This window comes from Bombus pyrosoma, linkage group LG12, assembly GCF_014825855.1.
Source record: "Bombus pyrosoma isolate SC7728 linkage group LG12, ASM1482585v1, whole genome shotgun sequence".
Lineage (NCBI taxonomy): Eukaryota > Metazoa > Arthropoda > Insecta > Hymenoptera > Apidae > Bombus > Bombus pyrosoma.
In genome coordinates, this window is record NC_057781.1 from 12,426,260 (window position 1) to 12,447,327 (window position 21,068).

Here is a 21,068-nt window from a genome sequence, read left to right on the forward strand (position 1 = left end):
CGTGGAAACGATCCAACGTAGGAACTCCCGGTTCCGCAAATGGCAACCTAAATGCAAACCCCGTTTCTCTTGTCGACAAAAGTAAACGGCGGTGCGTTTGGGCTTTGAAGAGTCACCCTGTTGGACAGGAGACACACGGAGGTCAAGTTAAAAGAGCCGGATTTTAATTGTTCCAACTGGAAGTCTCGGGGCCGGAGGAGATTCACAGGAGGGATCCGTTACGATTTTGTTTCCGTTGATGTTGTAGCTGCGTCGGCTACCGTTATCGTTCTCCCCTTTATTACGCGTATCGTACAGTCTCTTCGCTTACGCGAATGCACGGAGTTATCCGCCATGTATTTTACTCCCGTCCGTGTAATATACGTGCTGTATGAACGAATGCGCGTACGACGTAGTAGAATTTATGGGTGAACAGATATACTTAGCCGGCGTGGACGGCGTTGAGTGGAACTCGGGGGTACGTTATTGTTGCGTTAAGTGTTACGACAACCGGTGAAACTCGTTCCGTAAACGGAATGCGAATGAGAGAGGGATAGATTTATTGCTTCGAAAATACGGGAACGCCGACCGTATGTACACGCGAACACGAATTTCCGGCCACCGAATGGAACACCGATTGATTTCCCCGTTTGTCATTTTATGAATCTCGTTGTGTTTCGTTTTACGTAGCCGGGCTTGACACGTGTTCGCTCGAAGCTTATGACGCTCCGGTGCTAAACAGTACCGCTGGGTCATAACAAAATTGATGTCTGGCCAAGTAGTACGACACGATAATAACGTGGACGATGAAAAGAAATGAGAAAGCGAAGATTACGCTTTATCAACGTATTTCAACGTAGTATTTCAACGCGATATTCACTTTACAATTTTCATTCTTACTCTATATAATACGCTTACGTGATACCCTATGTATGTACATATATATCGTACAGTATATAGTACAGTAATGTATAGTAATCACTGTATAACCAGAAACATGTTTGTTCGTTTAAATATTACGTAAAAAGCTAAAATTATCAAGCTGCATTATAATAGCTGTAATATTATAATTATTGACGTCAACGTGTCTCTATGGACACCAGATATAATTGATGAATAATTCATAAAAATTTATTTTACTATTCCATACGACTTCCTTCTTACTTGTACGAACGCTTCGATATTATAAATTACAAATATATCTCGGAACGATATTAAAGGTAAATTTTCACAAATAATTAATCTTTAATATACAATATATACATACACTCTATATTTATTTTAATTTATCCTTTCAATTTATTTTTCTGACTTATTCCAGAAGTTTGCTGTATCAGCTTGCTAGTCCTACGCGCTTCTATATTTTTAGATTTATTCTTCCCTTGACGTGTGCCGTATCAAGTTACTAGTTTTACGCGTTTCTATACTTTTAAATTTACTCTTCCCTCGGAATGTGCTGTATCCAGTTACTAGTTCTACGTTTCTATATTTTTTTTTTCTTTTTTTTTCTTTTTTTTCTTTTTTTCTTTTTTTTTTGATAAGCCCGCCCTTTACGCGATACACACATGAATCACATAAATAATATACGTAATAACAAGCAAATCTCCGCATGTATGATGATTATGTAGATACAAAGCTAAAAGGTGTTACAGTTTTATGAACGCGCTTGCATGGCTCTTCAAACGCGGAAAGAAAACATCCTCTCGTGTATTAATTAATAATTCTCGATTAAATACAAACACGTAGTCACGCAAGAACAGAAGCGATGGAGATTCAGATCCCCTTGTATGCGGAACGTCACGCGTGACCTAATGCGATGTTGGATGGCACGGGGTCAGTGTGATGTCAACTTGCAGAAATAAACGTGGACCGGACGACTTTGTACATTTTGCAGCCGTTTCCCTCGTTATACGATCTTTGAAAATTGTCAATTTATCGTTTATACGCATATACCTAGAGATTCGTATTTACTGGTTTCACTTCATATATATTTTTATACATTCGCGAAAAAAAATTCAGTTTACAGAAGACTAATTGTACAAAATAATAAATCTAACATACATTCCCTTGAATGTTTCTTCGTGCACGAAACGAGCCCTATTATCCTAAAAATTGTTATCCATTTAACCATGAAATAAATTGGTAAAATACAAAAGTATCGTTACTATTACCGCGATAATGCTAAACGTTTTGCCCACGATACATCGTCCAATATCGTAAAACGAATCACGTAGACACGGATGTTTATGATCCGACGTAACAGATCATTACCACTGATAAATCTGAATTTATGTTTCGTAAACTGAAAACAGGTTGCAATTTTATTTCCGCGAAACACCTGCTGACCCCGTTACGAGAAACGATACAAAATGTACGATACAAAGCTAGAAACTGCGCTTGTAAAAGTATCAAACGTTCTCTCCGGCACAATGTCGGTACTCGACAAAGATGGAGACGTGGAATGCGATGGTAGAATCATGGCTCGGAATTATAAAGAATAATTTACGACTACTTGAAATTAAGACAGCGATGCCAATAAATCTGAATTCTCTGCAGGCGAGATTACGAACATCGAGACAAAAGGAGCTTTCGTAATATGAAAGAAATTTATTCGTTCGAGTGATAAACTCGCAGCTGTTCCATAGATCGAAATTTGCTATGTTTCTAATAGTTACGTATCGTAACTGTTGGAAACCGAATTACGAAGCAAACGTAATCGCAAGTTCATACCTCTTATCTTGGATATATGTCTGTACGTAGATTTAAAAGGATACGTCAGTTCGAATGGCACGAATATTCCAAGAAGCCTACTGTGCGCGCGAGCGCGCGCGCGTTGTGTGCTTACTCTTTGACCGAAATTCCGATTTCTTTTGTCGCGAATATCACAGAGATGACAATTTTCCGTTCCACGAACATACAAAGGATACTCACTGCGAATAAACAAAATAGTTTTAAACCTGACGTTTTTAACTAGTTGTTCTAAATTATTGCAGGGATCTTTTTAAACTTTTAAAAATATTAACATAACCAGCATAAATACGATACATTTATTTTTATCGGTCAAACGCAACTTTTAATTATTAACCTCTTGGAACATACACATTTGTTAGAGACGATCGTTGTTTTTAAATTTAGATGAAATTTCTGGTATTGATTATTAGAAATTAATTGTACATTTTCATTAAAACTTTTTATTACGATGTAAATGTATTTTTTCCTCGGATTATCTTGTACAAGAAGATAAACGTTTTTCGTGCAATGTTATCGTCGATACACGAATCTATATACACGTGGAAAAATTTATTTTTCTTAATATCCTTGTTAAACGATATCATCACGGAGAATTTTACATAAATGTTTTATATTGCACAGCTTTGTTTCCCTCTGTCTCGGCAAGTCCTCGTTCCGCTTGACGTTGCCTTATTAATTATTAATACACGTTGATTGGCCAGTTTTCATGAAATCGAATTACCAATCAGCGTGTCTTGTATAGGTCGCTTTCTCCCTTCCCACGAGCTCTTATCTAGGGGCGGAAGGCACTTTTCCGCGGCGATGAGTGGCGGCTACTTTTTAGCGACATCGCGACGGAGAAATTCTCCAAACTTTTACCGTTACAAACTGACCCTTTGGACTTTCTGCTTTATGACGCATACATAATTCGGGGGATTGAGAGCTAGGCGCGAAACTCTAAAAAAAAAAAAAAAAAACACCCCTAAACGATACTAAGTGCCGTCCATGCACGGTATCAAATCAACACACGAAAATATCTATCCCGTACATTGTGATCCCGACTACATCGTAAACCGTGTCAAAAATCCAACATCCTTTTTGCGTCAAAGACATAGGTACAAACAATTTTGTATTTACGTGATAAAATAATAAATACGTAATAATGTCGTGCATTCTGTAAAATTTCGTCGCTGTTTCGTCCAGCGTGAAGAAAATCTATTGAAATTCATAAGATGCTCGGTTAAAAATGTTACTTGGCTTGGTTTATATCAAATAAACCTACAACTTTTATATCATCTTCGATATATAAAATTACTTTATTACCATATTCGGATAACGAATACATTTTTGTATGAAAAGTTAGTCTTTTATCTTTTAAGGGGGAATAGATTGCCATATAATTCAAGGGGCCGAAACAAAATTAACGATAAAACTATAATCTTCGGTTAATCGGGGAAATTTTTTCTTCAACGCAATTTGTGATATGACGCGCACTGGAAACAGGATATGACTTGGCAACGTGTAAGTTGTCAGAGTGGAAAAGAGGGATATAATGCATAGCAGTGAGAAATAGGTCGCAAAGGGAAACGGATCGTTTATTGTCAGACGTATTTTGCAACTAGAGAGAAGCTACGATATTATAAGCGCGGGAGCTATTTCAAAGTCAAAAGATTTCCAAGTTATCGTCGCATTTAACGCGCGTATTATTAAAAATAGTGTATCGATCCAGAGAATTTAAATGTTTTTAATGTAATGTATCGATATGTCGATAGAACGTTTAATATAATACGAGATCTTTGAATTAATGTTAAAAGCGATAACATCGATCTATTCGGAAAACTTTTATTTTCCTTCTTTATAGCTCTCCAGAAGGATTCGCAGAATCAATTATCAACTACTAATTTATGAGAAACTGTTATTTTACTCTTTACGTCGTGTCATTTTTCTGTCCAAAGATAAATTATTCGTTTGAAGAGTCGAAGGAAAGAGTTAAAAGTTTTCTTTAAACAATCATTATCGATATAAATCGAGAAGGATAACAAAAGTACTGTTATCTCCATATTTCAGTTTGTAAATTCCTAGTATTAGTTATAACGCGCGACGTATCAAACGTCCGATTTTGTTGGATGAACGTTCTAAATTGCTTCTTCCAATAATTGTACGTATGTATCGTTATATATCGCTCTAAGCCGAGGATTTTTCTTCGTATTCGCCACGTTCCTTTCGAGATTCGATAAAGTATTTTAAGTCTCCCATAATTTGTGTTATATGATACAGATGTAACATTACACGCGTGACAATTCTATCTACCTTTATTTTTTCAAGTTCCTCCGAATATTCTGGACTATTCAACGAGCACAGACATGGTGGTACCAGAAGGCAGTAAAGTGACTTTGCACTGCGAAGCGACGGGATCACCGGGACCAAACATCACCTGGCGACGCGAGGATGGCCAATTAATACCCTTGGCAAATGGACGAAAAGGTCGGTTTAATCCTTATCAGAGTCTATGTTTACCAATAATTTAAAAAATATATTTTAAATAGTTTCAAATTCATCCACGAACAAAAGTAATATCGTAAATGATACAACAAATGGAAGATCGATACAGTTTTCTCTGTTTCTTCGTAACATCGATAATCTTGATTGTTAAAAAGCTCGCAATTTCTAACAATTTTCATAATTCTTTCTCTACTCTACTTTACTTTCTCTACTCTGTCGTTTATTAATTCTTTTAGACCCGTTGAGACAAAGTTTCGAAAATTCGTAACAAAGAACGCACAGTGTTCTGCAAAATAATCTGCTCGTGGAGAGTCAAATTGACTCTTGGATCAAGAAAAAGGAAGGATGCTACGAAAGTGAGAATTTATCTCATATATAATAATACTCATTATCTATCATCGGTTATTCCATACGATTTAATTATTTGAAAGCGAATATTTTTGCGACTTAGTTGCGCGTTCAATTACATCGCGTACAAAATTCATGTGCACGACAACGATATCGTGTATTATGTTCGAATGTTTACGCTTATGCAAAAGTGTCGGTATGCGTTACAAGCATTACGTTTCGTGTAATCGTGTAATCGTGTAATCGTGTAATCATGCAATCGTGTAACAACTTTCACTCTGTATGAGCAAACTGAAGATCTTCGAGTATCGGTGTTAAGCTGTAGAAGCATATTCGCCAGATTCGCTGTAACCGAGTCTTGTAATCTCCAGTGAGAGCAAACACACCGCGTTCGAGCAAGGCCAATAGGTTAGAGGCTGGTGATACGTTTGCATAGGTGAGGAAGATCTGCTATATTTGCATTGAAATTGGCAAACACCGGCAGATTGCTATGCGTACTGAGTTTCGCGTGGCTGACTTTTGCGTCCGACAATGAAACACCGAATGGGTCGTGACCGAGGTTTGTTTAAACGCGACCACCTTGCCCGCTATGTAATTTCATCTTTCGTGTCTTAAATGACGATCAACGAGCGATCGACGATACGAGTCTGTCAGGAGCGAGACCGATCAACTTTGCTTTTCGTAAATATCTCACTTTCGTTAATCAAATATTTCATTCGTAAGCAACAAAACACTCGCTTCTATAATTTCAATTATTCAAATGAAAATATGAGATAAGCAGTACCAGTAGTTTCCAAAATTCCATCGATGAATACTCCAGGCGATCGATACGGCGATCAGAGATTACGCGTTAATTATGCATTCGATCGCATCGATGACTCGTTCCCTAATTTTATTTTACTGTCTACGACTTGTGTTCTCCTTGCTTGCAAAGATAAAACGAATTACAATCGATTTGGTTTCATATTGTAATTCGAAGATCAAGGCCCATCTCGATCGTCGTACAATAGATTGCTCGCTCGATCAACGGGATCAAAGCACGAGAGTGCAAAAGCGAAGGTTGTATACTATTGTTATATTCTTTAAGATTTCAATAGAAAATTTGGCTATACGAAGGATTTGTTTCTCGATTCGAGAAACGATTGTCGAGAACTACAATCTATTTAATTGGAAGACGATTGAAATAAGATTTCTCGTAAAAAGTGAAATAAATACGCATATTGCAATATTTACGCTGTTTGCTATTTACGTGGGTCTGTAAATGTTGTTTAAAAATGCTATTTATTTAGCTGAAAACTAAAGTAGACAGAACCGGGACAAAGGGAAACACCGAGGCAAAGTGAAATATTGTTTTCTACACGCTGCTAGCAGTAATAGACACTTGGTAAAAAGAATCCAATATTATTCGCGACATTATATTTGTGTTAGCGATATAAAGTCTTTAGGGTTTTTATCGAAAATTTAAACATTTATTTATTATTTTAATATTTTATTTTTAGATAAACGATGTTTCATCTATATAAATTTATATAAATGGTATTCTTTCTCAGCTCATTATCGTCATTCGGACGATATACAGAGCGTATGAAAGAATACGGTATTTTTTATTTTTTCGCGAATAAGTTATGATATATTCTTCGTAAGCTTCCTAAGCTTCATAGAAATAATTTAATAAAAGTAATTTTCCTCCATCTTACTTACTTTATAATTTACTTTCCGTTTTACATTTTGCATTTTGCATTTTATATTTTACATTTAATTCGTTAACGTTTACCTTACTTTTACCTCACCGACACGGAAACGTTGTTACAACAAATTTTTTGAACAAATACTTAATCAAGTTTCATAGCAAAGAAGTTTTTATATCGTTTCGTGCGCTTTTGGATTTTAAAAAACTTCTCTTGCTTCTGTCCCTTTTATCCTTTTTGTTATTTTATTTCGTTGTTTCACTTTGTTCCATGTTCCGACTCATCTCATAATCTGCCAACAATAACATCGCCATCGTATTTTCAAATACACGGAACGATAGCGAACACATACCTATCGTTGCTGAAAACTTCAGACGTTATAATATTTAAATAAATCCGATATTGTATTATAACGCGTGTTTACAGCAGAAACTCTATCCATTTGAACGACATTTATCGGAACAAAATTTTAGTTAATGCCAGATTAATTGAAATTTTATGCTGGTTAATTCACTTATCCGAACGTGAGCTGCTGTCATGTAAACGAAAAACGATAGGTAGCGAAGAAAATCGGTCAACTTTTACTGTATGAACTGCGATTATGTAAACTGTATGTCGTCGATGATGTCAAATTCGGATGAATCGAATTCGGAAACCGTACTCAGATATCGCTCTGAAAATTTCGTCGAAACGAAATTCAGTGATAAAACGTTTTAAACTTGTAAGCCGCGTGACCGATTAATTGCGATTTGTTTTGTAAGAAATGTAACGAAGGGCTGGTAACTGGTTACTCGTTAGGTTTCGGGCAGTTTTCGCTCTTTCGTATTTGACGTCGTTCAGTTTGTTAGCTGGGCACAAATATTCCGCTAGATTTAATCGTGGTTACACGACGTACGTAGACTACCCAGACTTTCGGATAAGTAAACTGAATTTGCCGGCCTGTAGCTGGACAAGACAACACCAAAACTGTGTTACTGCCGGTTGTCTGTTTCCTGCAAATATCCGTTTGGCCTTTGACCATATGAACGAAAAATTTCATTTTATATAGCTGTCGAAACTAATTTTCTAGTAGCGCAACACGCGAGATTTAGACTTTAAACAATTGTTTGCTTCCCGTCGGAGGAACAACATCGCTGAACGCAGAAATAGCGAAACAAAGAAATAAATTAATTTTACACGATGTATAATATATTCGATATAAATCGATAAACGCATATTAAATGATAAATGTAAGAAATTCCTCGTTCGCATCTATATGATATATTCTATTTGTACGATATGTAAAGCAATTAAGAGAAAAGTTTTTCAGACAGACGAATTTTCCAAAACGTTTCAGTGTTCGACTGCGAATTTGAAGTTTTGCGCTACTTTACGTTCGATGACGTTCCGTTAAAAACATTTGACATTTGATATACGTATATATGTATATTATTCACGATACAGTTTACACTTTTCGATGTAATCTATCGCTTTGAGTAAAAATTAATATTCTGTGAAATTGTAAAAAAAGGAAATGTGACTTTAAAAATTATATTAAAATTGGGGAGAAAATTTGTGAACTCAGCTATGCTTTTGATTACTTTGCAAAACAAATTATAGGAGAAAATTTCGACGTAGTTTTCATCGTATTGCAGGTAGTACTGCCGGGAAATATACTGACGCTGAAAAAGTTGTTCTAGCCCATTTCAAAAACTTCATGCTCGTATACCAAACTGTCTGAAAGTGTAACTTCACCGAAACTTGCCGGGAAAAAAAGGCGTACATTCAGGAAGCTTCAACGAGCAGTATCACGCCACTCTATATGTGAAATCTGTTTAATCGAAAATAGCGTACGTAAATATCAATTTCAAGAAGAGATACGTTATGTGTAAAAAGATTCGTTTCTTTTGCCATGTACACTGTGTTTCAGCATTTTCTGATCAAATTTTTCCAGAATGTTCTAGTAACAAGACACTGTGGTAGGAACAAAAAAAAAAATGTGGTACTCGAGCTTGCAATACCATCCGCTACTACTTCCATATTACTACATTTTCATGGATAATTTCATCTCTATCGATATCGACGACTACTTTCTCCCTCTTCCGTCCTTCGGCCCTTTCGCTTCCGGGATACTTATTATTTTTGAATGTCCAACTTACAGGGAATAGGGCATTGTCGGTTTCAATTCTTTTTTTATGCAGTAAGAACGGAACAAATCATTTTATCAAATTTATGGTATAAAGTAGAACGCAAAGACAATGCAAGATTTCAGATTTTTTCTTTTTCTAATTGGTAAAAACGCGCGTATACTTATGACGAAAGCAATGCTGACTTTTATTGGATAAAATATAATTTTATACGACAGCTTATTTTAAAATATTTGAATTTTAAGTAACGTTAGAAAACGTTATATTGTAAAACGGATAATATCCATATAAAGATCAGTTTTATACCGTTTACCAAGCGCGAGCTTGAACGAGTTAAGCTTAACTATCGTTAAAATTTATTTTACAGTGCAGAGTGTCGAAGGACCAAATTTTAATATTTCTAAAGTAAATCGGTTACATATGGGCTTCTACCTTTGCATCGCATCCAATGGCGTGCCACCATCAGTTAGTAAAAGAATTATGCTGACTGTTCAATGTAAGTACATATTACCAATAGCCAATTAAAATCTCCTTCGATTCTTTCGCTATTTCGAGTAACCTACATTAATGCAATATAATATAAGTATAATATAAAATTTTAAATCTTTATCTCCACTTGTGCAATCTATATCGTGCAATGCCGTAATTAATACTACCATATTCATATTAGAAGAAAAATATATTTAATGATTAAAGCAGGCAAAGCATTTAGCTGTTCAACTCCGTATCTTATTAGTCTAATAATCCGATAAGACGCCGATAAGACTCGTCACTGAGATTCCGAATTTCTTGGATAGAATAATTTCTTTGCTTAGAAACCATCTAGCTTTTTACGTGTCTTTCACGTAAAATTAACTTGTTCCATATATATATATATTATTATTAAGATTAAGACCTACTTGATCGAAATTAATTTGACTTCGTTATGTTTTAATTCCACGATATAAGTATGTATACATCAAACAGAGACAGTCCGCTTATCGGATTATTAATTTCGATATCAAAAGATCTCCCTTATTTTAAAACTACCATAGCGAAAGAATTTATTTAAAGGGAACCTTCTCAAATTCTTATTCTCTATTTTGGGACATGATTAATTAGCAAAAAATCTCGAATCAAGTCGTTCTATCGTTATATCGTGCTTTCTATTATTCGTCCGTAATTTACCAGCCACGGCGATAAAATGCAGAAAGCTAAGCGAACACGAAGGGAAAAGCAAACGTTTATTTACGCGATAGGCAGATCTGTCTTTCTTCTTCCAGTTCCACCCATGATTTCGGTGCAGAATCAATTGGTGGGCGCTCAGGAGGGACAACAGTTGACTCTGGAGTGCCATTCGGAGGCTTATCCTAAATCCATCAATTATTGGACAAGGGATAAGGACGAGATAGTTCCGCAAGGTAGATTAAAACAATGATTCACCGTTTATTTTCTCCAGCGGTCGTTTATGCAAAACTTTCGATAGCCTTCAACCTGGTCTTTCCAAGATGTAATCGCGTATCCGCGTACACTCTTCTTGCATTTACCTTCCAAGGAGGAGGAGGAGGAAGAAGAAGAAGAAGAAAAAGAAGGAAAAGAGAGTAATTGGTTGTAACGAGACCTTTGAATAACGAAAGCTTCGTATCAAACGCATAAACACGCGTGGAAGGAAGCGCGAATATAAACGTTCAGCTTCGCTTTATGTCAGGGCAGCTATAAAAGGCAGCTTTAGTACTCTTCATCGATCCACCTTTCCTTTCAGATCCTCGTATTTTCCTCGTATCACGATCTCCGCTCGTTTAGTGGTTTCCGTCAAATATATTTTGCAAGTCCATCCTTTCCTAACTGTGTGTAAGGTCATGCGTCAGCAACCTCCATGCTGGCCGAATTTATTTTCTTTCAATTGCCACTTCCATCGTCAGATACTCGATCGATCTTCCGGTCGTCCATTTGAATTACACCAATTTTTTTCTTTTTTTTATTTTTCAGTATGCTCTGAATGTTTCGAACCGTTGGTTTTGCTAGAATTTCGCTATTAACGAGGGTCGATCTATGTCGGCAATGATAAACACGAGACAGGTATTACGAAATAAAAACCGAATCTTACAAATGTGTCGAATTATTTTTGTGTTTTTGTTATTTACTGTATGCGCAGGTATGTGTGTGGACCCTAACTTGCGCAATTGAAGTAATTACGAATTAGCAGAGATTTACAGATCATCGATATAGAATTAGAAAATTGTAACTGAAAAGCCTAGATAACCGATAATTTCTAACTTGTACATTCGCTGATATTATTAGTAGATTGTTATGCAATGATTATAGTTTAATTCCGTCCTCGTTCTACACAGTTTATGTTACGTATAATTTCCCAGTACTTTGAAATATTCTCTGCAACTTTACGATCGACTTGGAAAGCTCTTTACATGTATATGGATTGATGCGTCGATTGAAAAACCGAATCGACTGTCTAATGCGTTTATCCGATTGATACATCACGCGCCTAACCAAATGTTTCGTCTGATTTAGCTTTCAGTCGGTTGTTCGAACAGAATTAGCTTTTGAATAATGCATGAGAATCGAAGCAGGACGTTAGAAGTATAACGTGATTTCATCTGGCATTTATGAGAAGAGTCGAGGATGCGTGTACGTATATGAAGACCGAAGCGTCAACGTGTGGCCTTTTCCGCTGTCGTTATTACGTCGATAACCTTGTTGATATTTGCATCTGTATCGAAGGCAATAATAATAATAATAATACCTGCAACGTGAATTATGATGCCACAATCTGGTTGCTACACAATTTCCACCGTCGTTATGCTCGACGATGCGTCATATTTTTTTTTTTCTTTTTTTTTTCTTTTTTTTTTCTTACTGCGCATTTTTTAAAGTCGATGGAGAACCAAGGATAAAAGATCAAGAGATTTAAGCACGATACATTTCAATTTGCCAGGTACCGATAACGCTAACAGCGTTGAGCCAATCTCTTTGTTAAGTGAATTCAATTCAATACAAGTACAAGCAATTTTTGTCAATGTACATTTACTCGTTGCTTAATATTTTCTTGCGTAAATGTAAATTTCAAACGTAGGAGCTTGGTATATCAAGTAATTCAAAAATCGAAATATTCCGAAAGCCTAAATGTCTGTCGCTGTAATTACAGTTTCAATCGATATTTTACCTTGGAACTTACCATTGGAACGAATAAGAAATTCGTTTCTTTCCTCTCATTTCTATCATTTGCGCTTTAAAATTTTTATCTACAGCTTTCTACGTAATTTTTCCGTAGCATCTGGTCGATTTTCGTTTTACTTATTCTTTATACGGGCGAAAATTGACGCTATTACGATAATTCGAATGCGAACGACGATAATAATCATTACTTGGGAGGAAATATTTAGCTTATTCTCGGAAAATGATCGTTCGTGCTTATCGAAGCATGGATCGAGGCATCGTCATTGCGATTGCAGGATTCGGTTATCCGGCTCGGTAAACGTAAAACTCATTCAAGATTCTCAGATTCCCAAATAGCAAACTGTTTTTAACCATTCGAAACTGAATCGTGGACATTCCCGGTAGTTATTCACCTCGCAATCGTACTTTCCTTTCATTATTTCGCTTTGCATCCACGTAGCCTTTCTATTCGCGTAAGATAGCTACCATCGTTCGATAGAATCTCGAATCTTACGAGTCGGAGAACGGAAACGTCTCTGAATGGTGTCGATCTAAACAGAAATCACGTTAACTTAGACTGCTGCACGACGAATACTAAAATAAGCTGGCCCATCTTTCAAGCTGATTGAACTATTGTGACGTTCGTTCGAAAGACGCTGAAATTTCTATACTCGTTTTGCACGGTACACGACCATTTCCGTAAAAAAAAAAAAAAAAACGGCCAGCGAAGAGTTATTTATTATCTATCAGATCGATCGTCACGACTTATCGACATTTTAAGATGACGACGTGATTGCGAGGTTACTAACCTGCCGATTTTATGATCGTAATTTGCCGATGATAATCGATGATATGATTTACAAACTGACTTATTTTTCATACTTTCTCGTAATTGCGACATTACGAGCCTTTTAAATTCATCGTACGACGGTCTACGTACAGTACAGTCAATACCTTGCCCTGACAACAATACGAAAATATATAGAATATTTTCGTATGGTGGCGCTAAACTACGTAGAATGAAAATGAAAGCATAAATTAAGGAAAATATAGAGTAACGAATGAAACGTACAAAGCATAATCTGCTACTAAATTTCTTTCAACACAGAATCAACATTCTACTATGCTGTTTTCACGACTTAAAGAAACTGCTATGCTGTGAATGTGCGAGATAACTATCCCGTAAACAGTTTTTATAAGCGGTGCCAAGCGGCAAAAAATATCAGTCGTTTAAATACATTTCGCTTTTCCATCGTTTTAACGCCCACCAATTAAAGAAGTGAACTTTTCTCTGTAAATTACGGTGCGTAGATGTTTTATTTCATGACCGTCTAGAAATCTAAACGGGTTGTTTCGCAAAAAAACGAAAGCTCTTAATTGCAACCGAACATGTTTGATACACAGCGGTGAAATACTCGTTAGATACGAAACCGTAACACGCACGACACTCGCCATTCCACAAGACGATACACTGGATTTTGCTTATTAAAAATTTACACGATCGTCTAACGTACTATGTTATTGAAGGCTATTCGAATCGCTTCGAGAGGATACGTGAATTTGCACCTGGTCAAGAATACAAAGTTCCTTTTCTTTTTACACGTGATACATATAAATCGTAAAACAGCGTAACAAATTCGAAATGGACATTTTTTGTTTGAAATTCAAATGCTCGATGATTTATTATCATCATAGAGATAACGTATTTAGACATGTTTTACGATATTATCGGCATTTTACTAAATTCGGTTCCGACGCATGATAGTTATCTCGTTAAAGCAAATTGCAAATTTTATTCCATTGAATGGTGTTTCGTCGATATGCATGTATGTTGTTTAACGTCAACTTTATCCCTAAGTAATTTGTCTTCATACGTATATGTAATTGTTACCCTACTTTACTTTATCCTAGTCAATATATCGATTTATATGTAACGAAATTACCTATTCGATTTAATAATTTTAAATGTAATAGTGATCGTAATCGGAATTTCGATATTTATGTAATATTTTGTAAGATATTTTATACGATTCGCGAAATATTGCAATTTCAAATTTTAATATAATACTTCAGGAAATATGTTTCATTAAACTGCGATAAAGTTTTGCATAAGTACCGAATAAATATTCCTTCGAATAGAATTTATTAATATATTCTTTATTTAATGCCGAATGAAAAATAACATCCGCGTCAGGTGTATGTAGACTTGTGTTTTAATAACGTGTCAAGATAATAAAGCGGTATAATTTCAATAGTAATTAATGTCGACGTCGATTCATGTATTGACAGGATTATAATTTCTTTCAGGAGGGAAATACGAGCCTATACTATTGGACAACGCGTATAAAGTTCATATGAAATTAACGATAAGTTCCGTCAGTCCATCCGATTTTGGATCGTACAAGTGTGTCTCTAGAAATGCATTGGGAGACACCGATGGCACCATCAAAGTTTATCGTGAGTATAATTAAGTATTTTTCCAACATTCGTATAACACTGTACACCTGTACACTGCTTGTATACGGAAACAAAATTTTATTTAAAGATACGTATCGTCTCAACGGCGTTTTAATTTTCTTTCGACAATTTTTTAGAACGACGAAAGGGTCACATTATTTTTACAAATAGAGGCGATTTTACTGCTGATAAAGTAGAAAATTATTTCAATCTTAAATCGTATCTGAATAAAAAATGTGGATAAAATTTTTCTGGATTTTGCGGGCGATTTTTCAGCCTATAGTAAGACGAGCGGGCGGCTCATCTCGTTAAAACAACCACGCTTAAGGAAACTCATCGAAAATTACTTCCTAGTTGAAGCCTTTTGTTAAACTCTTTAAATACCTCGTAACGGTAGCTTTGTCGTGATATAAAATTTTATCAGAATAATCTCTCCGTGTTCTCAACACGTTTCTTCTAAAAAGCAGATTTCACTACTTCGCCGTAATATCACGGTAACAAATTTTATCTTTTTCTACTACAATTTTAAAGTTATCGTGCTTTTTATTAGAAATTGCAGAATTACACCGTTGAAAGTACTCTCCTCTCCATCGATCCGGCGGTCGTGAAACTTAGTTTCCGATCATCCAGTACATATCGTTTGGTCAGTTGATATCGAAGAATATGATATGATCTTTTATATTTTATATCGTTATTTTCTAATGTTCGTATCCTATCGCGACAAACAGCTCTTTTTATTTAAAGTCGTAGTTACACGAGACCTTTAAATTCTACGGAAAGAGATCAAATCTTCCGAATTTATTTATACAACGAAACGTATAACCGTTTATGCAATAAAATTCTATTCTCTAAAATTCAATCTTGTATGTTTTTACAAAATTCTCCGTTTATACTTTGTTTATACTCGTTACGCCTTAAAATATTACCACCCGAACATCTTAATGCACATATTCTAAATAACCAATATATAACCATATATGTATCAAACAAATGTATATATTTTAATATAAAATAAATAATTGTAATGTATCTTTTCCATATGTTTTAGCAATAACATCTTCGAACTCTACTGGTAGTAATACAAAGTACAAAGGTAAATCCCTAGTTTACATTTTATATTTCTTCGCCACGAATATTATTTATTTGAGAATCATAGTTTTCATGATAGTACGATAATAAGATCGAAGTAGTTTTTTACACGGATCCAGGGGCAATTCTAAATGTACGCGATATACATTTAGAAATTATCCTAGCCGCAAATTTGCCACTAAATCGATTTAGAAAAATTTATCTCGGCGAAATTTTATTCAAAGTTTATATAACTTAATGTAACATGCCACTAAACGTTAGGTTTATTAATTACTCGAACTATTACCGAGCATTAGCCTCGCTATATTAATACATGTACACGCATAAACATGCCTTTAAATCAGGAACAAATTATCAGTAATCCAAATAGTTGGTCAGGGAATAGAATCAATTTGGAGTGGTGTTAATGCATTAGTTGGTTCAAACATAATCACGACACAATTTGAAACGCAAATGGGATTTCTTATCGCCAATCTCTGGTGATGTTAAAATTCCAATAAATTGTTACTTTGCGAACTCTTCCAACAAGCTCGGTATTTTTTTGCTCGATTACAGTAGTTTCACCGTTCTCGCATTACGATTGATTAAAATATGTAATTGGTTCAAAATGTCGCTTTAGAGGTCAGTTATTTCGTTAAAATTTGCTTTGTACATGGAACCACTAGTCTTAAAAACGCGGAGGTTTTCAATTTCGTTATAACAGAAAAGACACGTACGTATATCTTATACTTCGATATCCCTTTTGTCGCGTGACTTTCCACGCACGATACATTATATAATATTCCATTTAATATTGCATTTTTATCACGAAAAGCAACACTTGGTGGATTAACGATTTCGAAATCTACTTGTTATTCCGTTCGGTATTGTGCTCTTTTTTCTTCTTTCTTTCTGTTTTAGTTTTTCTTTTTTTTTCTCTCTTTTTTTTTTTTTTTTTTTTTTTTTTTTTTTTTTTTTTTTTTTTTTTTTTTTTTTTTTTTTTTTTTTTTTTTTTTTTTTTTTTTTTTTTTTTTTTTTTTTTTTTTTGTCAGTCTCAGGGAATCCAGATCGTCCGCGGTGGTGCTTTATTTTTTATGCTCGACACGCAAGCCAGAAATCGCTCGCTGTGTTATTGCTCGCTTTGTGTCGAGTAGTACTTTCCGAATGATGCAGCGTAACGTACTTGCGATGAAATAACGGGTCGCTGATTAATTAGATCGAGTGTCTGGTTTGTGCATGCCAATCCACTCAACGGATATTCTCTTGAATCACAACCTCTACAAAAGCTAGACACGAGTCCCTTGCTTTCACCGACGTGGCCCCCATCAAAGCTTATTTCGCCCTGGGATAATCGCGTGTCAGTTTCGAAAATAAAATTGCCTTTCCTCTGATGAGCCACAGGATAGCACCACCAGCGGTAATGTGGATCGAATCCACGTGGATTAGTTTTGTAAGGTAATAACTGGTCCGAAATTGTCCGAACTTTGTCGACCCAACTTTATTACGTTTACCATGCACAGCGCGGTAACATTTCGTTTTTTCGCCAACTCCAATGAACCGAGTAACTCGATTAAATTTCTTTTTTCTGTTTGTTTATTTCTTCGCGTTTGACGTTGGTCGAACGCTCGCAGAAGAACAAAGATATCAAAGGAATTTCAGCGTTCGTATTTGTCTCGCGTAATATCACAGTGACAACGCGGTATACACAGTGACAACTTCATCGGAGAAAATACCGGTATACGTTTTACGTAAATGCATTTTTATTACTAGTTTCTCAAATATATCGAGCTTCCCGCGCGTTTTTCATGTTTTATGATTAACGCGATATACAGTGACGAACATACGATAAATATTACTAACATCTTTTTCGTGACTCGCGTGAAACTACTTACTTCACTACAGTCAATGACATGATTATGGTATAGAATAAAATATTCGCGAGAAGTAGTTATAGCTACGTTTCATTTCACGATGCGCGTAACTGTCAAACTCAGCGGAAATGCGCTTCCATTTACCTAATTCGCATCGCTTACCGATTTAATACTAAAATATGTTTCGATCAGATATTCCGACGTCAGATTCATTTATCGTGGAAGCAAACAAACGAGGTTATTCCTCGTTATATTAAACGGCATAGTCGGATGCCGTACGACGATTGTTCGTCAGTCAGCAGTCGTGTTACTCAGCTTTGTCGATTTCTGGTAAACAAATCGACACTTTTATATCCGTCCAACGTGTACTCTACTGGCGTCACCTTCTATATCGATTTTGTTAACAGTTTGGTATACCGTCCGATGTCAGTATCCTTCGTAGCTGTATAAAACGTACTAGTATCCTCTGTGTAAATTGAATTGGCCGTTTAAGGCTATCGAAGGATAAATCCCACGATATTGTTTGGCCACTCTATCGCTGTATCTCGACCCTATTGTTTGCTTTAAAGCCACGAAGCACAACTTTGCAGATATACGCCTATTTCGTTCCGAATGTATGGCGTTGTAACACTTGAGCCAAACTGTGGAAAATATCAGCGACATCGTAAAAGCGTGGAGACGACGCGTCAAAATATAACGCTTCTTTCATATATTTCGTATATTTACATTTCTGTTACGAGTTTTCCAGAAATCGCAGTTAAGTCTATATCTCTATGTTAACGATGTAAGTACAAGCTACAGATAAAAGCGAAGCATCAAACATCGCTGAACAAATCATCCGTTGCTGAAATTTCGTTACTCAACTGTTCTATAACAAAGCGCATCTTGTATTTGCAATTACGGATAACAAAACTTGCGACAGAGACAGCTTTCGCAATCATCCTTGGACAGCCTGAAATCTTGACGAAACTATGTGACAAAATTTGGAGGAAATACGTTCGATACTTTGATAGGTCAATCCGTAGAGATACAGACTTTAAGAGAATAAAAATGGCAGGACACTTTGACGAACCTAGTATAAAACGGTTCTTCCCGCCTTAAAAATTATTTTACTTGACGTTTACGCGTCAAGTTTCTCTGAAATACAAACGTTGGCAAAGTCGGATTTTGCTGGGAAAAATTCACAGAGATCTATACGTGTAACTCTTGAAAGTCTCTCCAAGGACAGTTCAGGTTCAACATGATCACGACGCTCGTTTTTCAAGTCGAGACGGAACCATTTCTGTGTGAAATCGTGAATGAATAGGAACCGCCGTGTCAGATTTACAAGCTCACCATCTCATTTGCTTTCGACAGGCAGCTGGTTGCGAAAAAGACGTACAAAAGTCGATAGAACCCGTTTCAGAGAAGCTAGACGTTTAGAAGAACGCCTCTATAAAAAGCCACGGTTGAATGCCATTTTGAACTTACACCTTGTTCATCAAACCCTTTTCCCTACGAGCAGAATGCCAGGCTTTTGCTAAACTTCCAGTTCGTTTTTCAATACACGCGCAAATTTCCGAAAATCCTACGAATATTCAACGTTCTATCTTAATAAATAAATAAATTCTTACTTGATTTATAATAGCTTCTTCATCCCAGTTTTATACTTTTCGATAAAACGTCGATTCTCTCTATTAAACCTCTCTATAATTACATTTAAAATATATCTTGTGGATATTCTATGTTGAAAAAGTTATGATATAATCAATTTTCTCGATAATTCCCCCTCCAATAAATAATTCCAAAGCTATTACTAGAATTCGCGCAGCGTTCAAAATAAAATGCTATGTAATGTTTGAAATTCATGGGATAGAGGAAAAATTGGATTAATTTAGTACGATCGCGCAAGTTAAATCGTAAACCAAGAATGAAATATTCGATAGAAGAATTTCTTTCTTTCACTTTTTTAACGTATCTGTAGTATACGTATTTCTCCATATTTCTATCTGTAGCGTTCCTTTAGAAAAATCTAACAATAACTTTTTATACGTGTACCTTGCCTGAAGATAACGTATAGCACGTAGCTGTATTAAATAGCAATGAAACTTGGGAAATCAATTTTTAAGCTTCAGTTTTAAATATTTCAAATATACCGTTTCAACTGATATCGAAAATTTCGGTAAAAGATGTTCGTTCATTTCTCGATAATGATAAAACTTGTGTAACGGATGAACTACACTTTTCTGTAACAGAAATATTCGTAAATCGAGCGTTTTGGTATTTGCAACAAATCATCGTCAATAGTGTCAATAGTCATCAGCTCGAACAACGCGTATGAATAGTTGCCCATTCTATCGCTAGTTTCTGAACAACTTTGGACAACATTATTCGCGATTTCTATCCGGAGCAATTAAATTCGGCCGTGTTTTTTAAACTACCTCTTGCAGAGAATATTTTTTTCAGCACTTCATAATACTGGAATATTCGAAAGAAATATAAACGTGCGCAAATACGAAGAAGTACGACTGCATAAAATTTTCATCGTACAAAGAAATACTATACGTAACGGTATTGAAAATTATAGCCTACAAAGTATCACAATATTTTAACAGTTCATACAGAACATGAGATTCTACTTCGTACAAATAAATCTCACGAAACTGACTTTCAAATATTTCGATCATCGTTCTGACCGATATCGAAAACATCAAGAAAAACAGTTGTAATTGAAAGATGTAAAAATAATCACTGTACATATAATAGCAATAGCTCGTATTAAATATTTCGAATTGAAACATTTTGCAATTTTTATTTTGTATATAACGCGAACACAAAAATTTCCGACTCGTTAAAATAGTTCGCGCGTGCTTCAACTTTTCCACGTTTTCAACGTTCCATCATAGTTGCAGTCATACTTTATTGATAAAAATTTTAAATACGGAGCAGTATGTACGAATGTTGTATTAAAATACTTTGCCGTTAATCGTATCTTGATGTAGAATTACTAGGCTGCGGATGTTCGCGCAAATACATAGTTTTACGAACGCGGTCGATTAAAAAATAGTAAAATCCAAGCACAGATTGGTTTCAGTCTCTAAATATTGTAAAAAATCTTACCTTGCATACTTTATATAGTATTGTATATTATTGTTATTGTATATTAT

The 21,068-nt window shown here is 35.5% G+C and overlaps 1 protein-coding gene across 2 annotated transcripts in view; it reads left to right on the top strand.

Moving 5' to 3' along the window:
* Positions 1-21,068, top strand: part of LOC122573367 (lachesin-like) — a 259,680-nt gene that overhangs the window by 233,406 nt on the left and 5,206 nt on the right. For both annotated transcript variants that reach the window (XM_043739616.1, XM_043739617.1), the window contains 5 exons: positions 5,035-5,193; positions 9,741-9,869; positions 10,636-10,773; positions 14,834-14,983; positions 16,032-16,076. In XM_043739616.1, coding sequence (XP_043595551.1) covers positions 5,035-5,193; positions 9,741-9,869; positions 10,636-10,773; positions 14,834-14,983; positions 16,032-16,076 — 621 coding nt within the window. The remainder of the gene's footprint in view (positions 1-5,034; positions 5,194-9,740; positions 9,870-10,635; positions 10,774-14,833; positions 14,984-16,031; positions 16,077-21,068) is intronic.